The following is an 11,180-nucleotide window of genomic DNA, read 5'->3' as shown; positions in this document are numbered from 1 at the left end:
CATAACATAGTACGAAACAAATGAATGAGGAAAGGGAGCAGCATCCGTGATCAAAGGAGATAAAGATTGCCAACACACGACGCAATTATGAGAGAGACAGCGAGCATCATCGACGCCGTCGCGTTGCTATCTACGCACAACCAACTTCCCATTATTCAATTTCAATTAAGAATGTGATTTGGATTTCAATTAATGATTATGGAAAAAGGGTTTTGGGTTTCTTACTGAATTCATCCAAGACACCCATATCAGCAGCGAGATCGCCTTGGGATCAAATCACTACTTTTTTTCCTGTCTTTTAATTTCCACTTTTCAACCATAAATGGATAAAGAGCAGAGGGAGATCAACCTTTTACCTCTTATCTTTGTAACCAAAAGCAGAAATGCGTTGCACATCAGACAAATACTTTTCACTTTAATAGAAAAAAAACCAACTATATTTATATACACACATTTCTATACTTGATAATTTATTAAAAATACATTCATCCATGCCCATATATATTGATCTTTCACCACACACACAGAAAGAGGTAATTAAAGCAAAAAGAAGAAAGCAAGCCATGCACTAATTGATTGAATAATTTCCTTGCTGTAAAGAAAAGAAAGTTAGCAGCACTAATTAATTATAATATGATACCACTAAGATGTTGATTATCCCAATAGAGAGTGGGGTTGATATATTAAAGAGGAGGGGCAGGAACATTAGTATCTGATATTGAGGCATTAGGGCCCTAACAAGACAAAACAAGATTGTTGTTTTCATACTACTAGAATGTCTTTTTACCTGTGTGGGGGTCGGGGGTGGCAACCTAGTTTTCTTCAACTTGTTTGGTTTTCTTCTGCAAACATTTTGACTTTTTACCCCTTACCAAGGTGAAATCACCATTGGTAAATGCTATATCTACCTCGCACTTACAAAGGCATCCCCCATTTTCAGCAACATGCTTTGCCATTTCCATCCATAGCTTCTCTTGCTTCCATTTCATCAATTCTATGTGGTCCATTCTTCCCATCTCTACATTTTCACATTTTATTAATTTAAACACTCCAGCTTCAAATGGATTTTCATATTGCACAACATATATATCACACATGAACTTGTGTTTCAAAATTACCATACATCAACATTACACTTTACACACATTAATGGAATAAAAAATAAAGGAGTTGAGAAACATAACAAGAGAATAATACCTGTACAATAAAAAATTATGTAATTACCAGTCCCCACCAATCATAGCTACCCAATACAACCCCTCACTCCTTTTGGTTATACATATTTTTTTTGGTATTATTTGGATGTAAAGATCTCAAACAAAACAGCCCACAGATCTTTCTCCTTTTTTTCTCTTATCCTTCTTGTGTGGTTGAGGGCCTGTCACCATTAATTCTCAAAAACATCAATTTCAATAACCCCCCTTTTTTTTAATTTTAAAAAAATCAAGAACAAGTAATTTTAAATCAACCGAGAAATCAACTGTGGATTTGGAGGAATTGAATGGAGCAAGAAAAAGGGGAAATAAAGCATGCAATGAAAGTGGAATTCCGGGTGAGCCTCACCGTATCTTCCCACAGCTTTATTGAACCGCATACGATTGCATCGCCTCCGGTGCGGCGACGTACAATTCGGCGCAGTTCAAGAAAGCTGTGGAAGAATAAGGAGAGGCTCATTTCTCAAGAGAAGGGGTATGGTCAACCCTAAATAGGGTTTCTCCAAAATGAGTGAGAGAATATGATTATATTAGTGTGTGTACGAGAGAGAGAGAGAAATGAAATTGTAGTTGTAGGTTTAGGGGGGAGGAGAGGGCAGTATATATAGGAGAAGTGGAAGTCTTTTCCAACAATCCCGAGAAGAATATTGGGCCATTAAAAAAGCCTGACTACGTTCATCCAATTAATTATTTCTCAGGATTATGTATATGTGATATTATGATGTGAAATGATCAGCTAATTTTGGAGTACATTTACGCCTTCATCATACGTGCGGCTGTGATGCATCATCGTGCTCATCCAACGGTCTACAATCTGTCCTCACAACCGTACCTATAATTCAACATTAATGCCCATTCGTGGAGTTATTATTATTATTATTATTATTATTATTATTATTATTATTATTATTATTATTATTATTATTATTAATTACACAACCACACGTACATATATGTAATAACTATTGTAGGAACTTTTGGGTAGTTCAGAACAAATATTTGAAGCTTTACGATCTTTGTAACTTTAAAGATGGTTTGACCAAACCAAACATATTTCAAGTTTTCAACAATTCAAGAAATCTTTAAATATATACTAGTATATATCCGCCACTGTTTAAAACTATTGATGGCGATGTTGACCACTCTCAAATAATTTGATTTATTTGTGAAATTTACTTTAACATTAAGCTCGTCCTCAATTTTTAGGAGTGAAGTTACATTTTGAGCCCATAAATAAGAGGGTTTTTCTTTGAGAAAGAAAGTGATTTTTGGGTGCAAATAAATGGAAAATGGGATAGAATTCCGCCCACTTTCATCATTTTTACTCTGTTGGACAAGAGAGATTTTCCAATATTTTCTTTTTTGAGAGGGGAGAGAATTTCAATGTTGATCTTCTGGTTCCTTACTTGACTTTTAGAAGTATTTTAAGTCACGTAAAAATGATTAGGGTCTCTCCCTGTATGTACAAGGAGTGGTTAGGTGGTAAATCATTTTTAGAATATAAATTAGGATCGCATTTACATCATTGATATACCTATAATTTAAAGGTTAAAATTTATTTTTAAGCAATTGCATTGCAAGTGTCTAAATTTTATTTAGAATACATCTGAATTTGATGTGTAAATGTCTGTATTTTAGAAATTAAATTTTTCATTACATATGAGATTTGAACTTAGCTGTACATTAAATTCATCCAAAAAAAATAATGAATCAATTGTAGATCTTAATGATTTAAGAATTTAAATTAAATAATTCTCTCTGGGATCTATATATATGATTATTATAACTGCTTGGTGATTTACATGGGAATGACAGAAAATACAGTTTGGCTCTTGTTTAGCATTTATAAATAACCAACGTTGATTTCATTTGTAACACACGCACTTTTCTTGAGCAATTCCCCAAAAATATTGTAAAACACATCTTCAAGCAATACAAACTCCATTCTCTCTTTGATTTCTCTCATTTTTCGTTTATTATTAGCGTTCAAATTCATCAAATTAATTATTCCTGGTTATTTGAGTGTTAAGTCAAAGGCTGGACCAAAAGAAACCTTGGACATGCGAAATCTTTATTAGCTGTTATTTTTCTTGTCGAAAGCTATTTTCTTCACCTGGTTTCTCGATTTTTTGCTCTAGTAGTTTTATGTGTCTTGATTTAACACGAACATATTACATTTTTCAAAAAATAATAATTAAATTATTTTAAATATTGAATTATAAATAAAATAACTATTATAAGGTGGCTCTATCGATTTTTCATCCCAATTTTAAATGTCAAATTTTAAATAAAATAAACATCCAATTTCGAAATTTAAAATTTAAAATTTCATTAAATTTAAATTTGGGAATCACAATAACTAAAGTGAAAAATAAATTAGAAATTGAAATTATTTAAATTGCATCTTCATTGGAAACGTCGCCAGAATACAGCTTTGCCTCATAGCTGCTCTGAGGCGAAGTAGCCTTAATTTGTATATAAAAGAAACAAATTAAGTTTAAGTCTATTTTTTTAAAAAAAAATTGTATATAAAAGAAACAAATTAAGTTCACGTCCTACTTTTCTTTTCGGTCCATCCATCAATTCATGTCCTACCCATTTTTAGTAACTATTTATACATTTTTTAATTGGTGGATCTCAATAAACAATACATTTTTTCTCCACTCAATTAATAAACAATACACTCTGTGAGTCCCTTTCTCCACTCAACTAATAAATAATACTCCATTTTTTCTTAAAATTCTTGTTTTTTCTCATATGTCATGAATTAGTGGACCAAGAGAGTAATATTTTGTGCACAATATGTATAGTGTTATGCACATTATATCTATGTAAATGACTTTGTTATATGAATTCATGTATTAATAATCTACAAGACTGCAATGATTAAAAACACCCTGGCTTCTGATGGAATGAGAAAAGTCGCAGTATCTATTAAATTTACCAGAGTAACGAGCAGTATATGTTTATTTATGGATAACTAATTCTCATGGTTGAATTTGGTGCAACTTTTCAAACTTTAATGCGCTTATTAAATGAAATATATATATATATATATATATATATATATATATATATATATATATATATATATATATAGGGGCGCGCTCCAGTGAAACCCCCTATTTTTCGTGTAACATGAGGACAATTAATCAGACATATAATACTAATGAACAAGGCGTATATCTAACGAACAAGAATGTATATACTGATGAAAAATAAAATTTAAAAAATTGGTAATGAATAAAATATATATACTGATGAACAAGATATTATATACTGATGAATAACAAAATTTAAAATATTCTGCTCCCTCTAGGATTCGAACCCTGCGAAAAAAAATCACCCTCCAGATACAATATCAACCATAGGATTGATAAAATAAACGCACCAGATCGTGCCCTAAATCTCACTAAAATTAGGGGGTCTAATTGGAGCGGCCCCATATATATATATTAGTTTCTTTTGGGATAACTAGTTTTGCTCTTGTGCGATGTACGTGAAACATTATTTTTAATAATAAATATTATTTTAAAGTATTTTTTATATTTAAAATTCAATTATTTAATAATATTATATGAATGTTAAAACTTTTATGTTGTATAATATATGAATATGAACAATTATTACTCGTTCTTTCAAATAAAATTTATCGTTGATGTTGTTAGAGTAGGACGAATAAGTGTTTGGAATGAAACATCATATGATAGTAATATATCAACAAGAAGATCGATAGATGCATAAACATCATTATCACCACTATTTGTTGCATCTCTAATACCAACATTTACTAAATATATTATTTATATATATTTACTTAACACGTGTTATTATTTTACACAAAAATGTGTATTATATATTTCATTAAAAAAAATACCTTAGAATATATTTTTAATCATAAATCTTATCAATATAAATATTTTAATAATATTATAATTATTTATTGAACAGTTTATTTACATTTTATCCGTATGACTAACAAATATAAAATATTTAAAAGAAAAAAAAATTAACTAATACTTTAATTAGGGTAATATGAAAAATTACAACAGAAAAATATTCATATAATTTGAAGTAGACGAAATTAAGAATAAATTAAAAAATTATTTCTAAAAATAGTAAAGTGATTTTGACGAAAAAACATAACTTACTAATTTAGTTATGTAAGTGGTTAAGCTTTCGTATACATAGAGAGATTTCTTTAGGGGTAAAAGTGCAAGAGTATATTATTATTCCTCATATATGAGTGTATAATATCTAAAAGTCATAATAAAAAATTCGACTTCCAAATTATATATTTTAAATATATACATATAATTTGCTAAAACTAATATGAGCTACACGACCAACAAATTATATATTTTAAATATATACATATAATTTGCTAAAACTAATATGAGCTACACGACCAACTTGAAGATTGTCCAAAACCATGCATTGCACGAATGTTAATAGTATTAATTTATAGAAGTCTTCTCTAGTTACACCTTAGGTGGTCATCGATCGTATTTTATCATGCTTAGTAATAAAGTTCTATAACTATGTAAACTATCTAATCTTCAAATATAAAATCAATACGACAATGATTTACGAATTTAAACTTATCACTTAACTAAAAGGTAAATAAAATATTCTAAATATAAAACTTGTTGCAGTCTTAAGAACTTAATATAGGAGTAAAATGATATATACCCATTAATTTTAAAAGATAAAACCTAAAAATATTAGCTTTTTATAAAGCATATAAATATATCAATTTTGAATATATATTTTGTTGGAATATAAGAATATATAATGGAGAATTTATTTAATTGGTAGAAGGAAATTTGGAGAAATTGGTTGTGGACGTGTGTGTGCTTAGGAATTTGAGTGGGAGGATTGGAGTTTGCTAACATAATCTTTTCTTCAATTCACTTCATTCTAAACAATTGATACAACCTCCACATATATATAGTAGTCAAGTGAGAATTCTAGAATTCTCTTGATTTTTTCTATCTAGATTTTTCTACTTAAAATATCTTGATTCTAGATATTTCTAATACAAATATCTTCACTTACTTTTTCTAGAATTCTCTATATTTTTCTTTTAAAATATCTTGATTCTAGATATTTCTAATACAAATATCTTCACTTACTTTTTCTAGAATTCTCTATATTTTTCTTTTAAAATATCTTCACTCAAAAAATCAAGTTTATTTTTATATTCCAACACTCCCCCTTAAACTTGATTTGTCATTCCGAGTAAACTTCTCAGCTTGATAAAATCTTCATGCTTGAGTGGCTTTGTGAAGATGTCTGCAACTTGATCTTGTGATTTCACGTATTCCACTTGAACTTCCTTCTTTGCGATGCATTCTCTGATGTAGTGGAAGCGGGTGTCAATATGCTTACTTCGATTATGAAACACCGGATTCTTTGCGAGCGCGATTGCTGACTTATTATCTACGCAAATCGTTGTTGGCTCCTTTTGTGGCCATCCAAGCTCTTCCAGTAAACTTCGTAGCCAAACTGCATGGCAAACACTGGATGTAGCAGCCACATATTCAGCTTCACACGTTGATAGCGTGACTATGGGTTGCTTCTTGGACATCCAGGTGAAAGCGGTGTCTCCCATAAAAAATACGAAACCGCTTGTACTCTTGCGATCGTCATTGTCTCCGGCCCAGTCGCTATCACTATAGCCAACAAGCTTATAATCATCAGTACTTGAATAGAATAGGCCATAGTTGAGCGTACCTTTGAGATATCGTAGTATTCTCTTCGCCGCCTTAAAATGCGTAGTGGTTGGATTCTCCATATAGCGACTCACGAGTCCTGTCGCATAAAGAATGTCTGGCCTTGTGCAAGTTAAGTACCGTAAACTTCCAACCAAGCTCTTGAACAATGTCGGGTCCACCTTTTCTCCTCCATCATTCTTGAATAATTTTATCCCGCATTCCACTGGCGTGTTGATTGCTTTGCAGTTCTCCATCTTGAACTTCTTGAGAATTTCCTTGGCATATCCTTCTTGTGTGATGAAGATCCCATCTTCGAGTTGCTTGACTTCCACGCCGAGGTAGTACGCCATCAGCCCAATGTCGGTCATCTCAAACTCCTTTGACATGGCCTTCTTGAACTCCTCAATCATCTTTGGATTATTTCCTGTGAAGATCAAATCATCTACATACAAGCACACAATTAATATATCATCTCCATTGACTTTAACGTAGAGGGCATGCTCGTGAGGGCATTTGGTGAAGCCATTCTCCTCCAAGTACTTATCGATCCTGCTATTCCATGCCCTTGGTGCTTGCTTTAGTCCGTATAGGGCCTTCTTCAACTTCAAGACTTTATGTTCTTGCCCTTTTACCTCGTAGCCCATTGGCTGCTTGATATAGACTTCTTTGTCTATATACCCATTCAAGAAGGCTGATTTGACATCCATTTGATAAATCTTCCATCTATTTTGGGCTGCAAGAGAGAGTATTAGTCTAATAGTTTCTAAGCGAGCGACAGGAGCAAATACCTCATCATAATCGATTCCAGCTCTTTGACTATATCCTTTCACGACAAGCCTCGCTTTATATCTTTCCACTTCACCCTTGGAATTCTTCTTAACTTTATACACCCACTTGACTCCAATGGCCTTGTGCCCTTTTGGTAGTGTCACGAGCTCTCATGTATCATTCTTCTTTATGGCTTTGATCTCTTCATCCATCGCGACTCGCCAATTTTCACTATCTGCTGCTTCTTCAAAGCTAACAGGCTCACAATCAGCAAATAGGCAAAATAAGGTAAGATCTTCTAACCTTTCAGTATCCTCATATATCTCGTCCAAACTCCTTGCTCGTGGTGTGGCTCTTTCATTTAAGAAAGATGGTGGCGAGTCTTCAGTGACTGGTACTGGTGAAGCTGGTGGAGTCATCGGCTCTTGTTGGACTTCTCCAACTTGCTCTTCTGCTCTTTGTTCTTCTAACTGTGGGATGTAGGTGAAGTCACCATTGGAGCTGAAATCCCAGACTCCTTCTTCGTCGAACTCCACGTCTCGACTTATCACTATTTTCTTGGTATTTGGATTATATAACTTATAGCCTTTAGAGTTAGAGTCGTACCCGATAAAGATGAATGCTTCACTTTTATCGTCGAGCTTCTTCCTTCTCTCATCTGGTACGTGCACGTAGGCTTTGCTCCCAAATACCTTTAGGTGGGAAATTCCTGGCTTTCTCCCGCTCCAGGCTTCTTGTGGAGTCATTCCCCACACGCTCCTTGTCGGCGATCGGTTGGATAGGTACACCGCGCACGCCACTGCTTCGGCCCAAAACTCTTTAGGCAGATTCTTCGTCTTTAGCATGCTCCTTGCCATCTCCATGATTGTTCTGTTTTTTCTTTCCGCCACTCCGTTCTGTTGGGGGGATCTCGGAACTGTCAGGGGCCGCCGAATTCCATTTACTTCGCAAAATTCTAGAAACTCCCTTGACGTGAATTCTCCGCCTCGATCGGTCCTCAGGGCCTTGATTTGTCGTCCGCTCTCCTTCTCGACGGCAGCTTTAAATTTCTTGAATGCATCAAATACTTCTGACTTCTGCTTCAAGAAATATACCCACGTTTTTCTAGAAAAATCATCAATGAATAACAGAAAATAATTATTTTTACCCAGGGAGCTTGGATTTATTGGCCCACACACATCAGCATGAATCAACTCCAGTGGCTTTTGAGCTCTTGAGCTTGACTCCTTTGGGAATGGCTTTCTGAAATGCTTCCCGAGTAGACAACCTTCGCAGAGTTGATCGGGATGTTTGATGGATGGTAAGCCTCTCACCATCTCTTTCTTTGATAGCAACTCCAAGCCGCCAAAATTTAAGTGCCCAAACCGAAGATGCCACAACCAAGACTTATCTTGGTAACACGCTTTCAGGCATTTTGCCATGTCATTTCGAATATTCAATAAGAACATTCTATTTTCAGACATTGGCACCTTGGCAATAAGATTATTTTAGCCATCTCTTATTGAAAGGTTATAATCTCTCATGTGAATATCATAACCTTTCTCTAAAAGTTGTCCCAAACTCAAGATATTATTTTTCATATTGGGCACGTAATAAACGTTGGAAATAAATTCATGATTTCCATTCTTCAAGCGAATTAAAATTTTTCCTTTTCCTTTAACTGGAATTTTAGATTCATCACCAAAGGAGACGTTGCCACTTACCGACTCATCGAGCTCCACGAACATGCTTCTCTTCCCACACATGTGGTTGCTTGCACCGGTGTCGAGGTACCACGTGTCATCTCTTCCAGCTTCTCCTTTATATGCCAGAAGCACACTACCATTTGCTTCGCTCGTGTTCTCGGCATAATTGGCCCTTTCTTCAATCCTTACTTTTTCACTTCTGCACTCGGAAGCATAGTGCCCAAATTTATGGCAATTATAACACTTTATTGAAGATTTATCGTACCTCGACTGCGGGTTACTCCTCCCCCGACCATTTGTAAACTCCTTTCTTTCGAAGCCTCCTCGTCCTCGTCCACGTCCACGGCCTCTGCCTTGATCTTGACCTTGACCACGTCCTCCTTTGTATTGTCTGCGGCTGTTGCTCGAACTTTCTTCTTTATCTTTTGAGCTTACTTGCAACTTTAAAAGTTGCTCTGAAATTTCTTGCTTCTTCTTTTGCTTCTCCTCGTATGCTTGCAACGACCCCAACAAGAGATCAATTGTCATCTCCTCCAAATTTTTAGTTTCTTCAATTGTGATTACTATATGCTCAAATCTTGGAGTTAGTGAGCGTAATATTTTCTCCATAATTCTTACATCCTCCAACTTTTCACCATTTCTTTTCATTTGATTAGACACCGCCAAGACTCTTGAAAAATAATCCGAAATTGACTCGGACTCTTTCATATGCAAAGACTCAAACTCTCCTCTTAAAGTTTGAAGTCGTACCTTTTTTACTTGCTCCGCTCCTTTGCACGCGTTCTGGAGCTTCTCCCACGCTTCTTTGGCGGTACTCGCATTCGAGATCTTCTCGAAATCGTCGTCCCCTAGCGCTTGATAAATGAGACAGAGAGCCTTCTTGTCTCTCTTTCTCGCGTCTCGCAATCTATCCTTTTGTTGTTGGGATAGTGCGGCCTCGTCCTGCGGCTCCTCGTAGCCGTTCTCCACGATCTCCCAAACGTCGTGGGCTCCCAATAGCGCCTTCATCTTGATGCTCCAATTGTCGAAGTTGCTCTTGTTGAGCATGGGGACTTGAAACGATTGTAGGTTGGCCATTCCACAGGTAGGATTTTATGGCTCTGATACCACTTTGTTGGAATATAAGAATATATAATGGAGAATTTATTTAATTGGTAGAAGGAAATTTGGAGAAATTGGTTGTGGACGTGTGTGTGCTTAGGAATTTGAGTGGGAGGATTGGAGTTTGCTAACACAAGCTTTTCTTCAATTCACTTCATTCTAAACAATTGATACAACCTCCACATATATATAGTAGTCAAGTGAGAATTCTAGAATTCTCTTGATTTTTTCTATCTAGATTTTTCTACTTAAAATATCTTGATTCTAGATATTTCTAATACAAATATCTTCACTTACTTTTTCTAGAATTCTCTATATTTTTCTTTTAAAATATCTTGATTCTAGATATTTCTAATACAAATATCTTCACTTACTTTTTCTAGAATTCTCTATATTTTTCTTTTAAAATATCTTCACTCAAAAAATCAAGTTTATTTTTATATTCCAACATATTTTTATCCTTATGTCGAGCATTAGTGTATTTTGCACTGATATTCGACTTGTAATCGATAAAAATCGAGCATTAATACATTTATCACAAATACTCTAATGCTCGATATACTCAACTCGTAATGATCGAGTATTAGTGTATTTATCACTAATGTTCGATATGCATTAGTCGAGCATGTAGAGCAAAATTCGTGATTTCAACAATTTTTGTGAATCAAGTAAGAGTAATTTTGTCCTTTCAAGCT

At 34.3% G+C, this 11,180-nt stretch overlaps 1 protein-coding gene and 1 long non-coding RNA gene across 2 annotated transcripts; both read right to left on the bottom strand.

Moving 5' to 3' along the window:
- Positions 1 to 396: 396 nt before the first annotated feature.
- Positions 397 to 1,765, bottom strand: LOC130989027 (uncharacterized). Its single transcript, XR_009090407.1, has 2 exons — positions 1,198 to 1,765; positions 397 to 1,018 (listed from the first exon to the last, which is right to left on the bottom strand). It is a non-coding gene; the product is annotated as an uncharacterized LOC130989027 (long non-coding RNA).
- A 6,165-nt stretch (positions 1,766 to 7,930) lies between these two features.
- Positions 7,931 to 10,928, bottom strand: LOC131009259 (uncharacterized). The gene is made up of 2 exons (XM_057936543.1): positions 9,875 to 10,928; positions 7,931 to 7,940 (listed from the first exon to the last, which is right to left on the bottom strand). Exons 1-2 carry the CDS (start codon positions 10,459 to 10,461, stop codon positions 7,931 to 7,933), a joined length of 597 nt encoding a protein of 198 aa, XP_057792526.1. The 5' UTR covers positions 10,462 to 10,928.
- Between the last annotated feature and the right edge of the window lie 252 nt (positions 10,929 to 11,180).

Source organism: Salvia miltiorrhiza, chromosome 1, assembly GCF_028751815.1.
Source record: "Salvia miltiorrhiza cultivar Shanhuang (shh) chromosome 1, IMPLAD_Smil_shh, whole genome shotgun sequence".
NCBI lineage: Eukaryota > Viridiplantae > Streptophyta > Magnoliopsida > Lamiales > Lamiaceae > Salvia > Salvia miltiorrhiza.
Note: the sequence above shows the minus strand (reverse complement) of the source record. Positions and strands in the feature narration are given on the sequence as shown.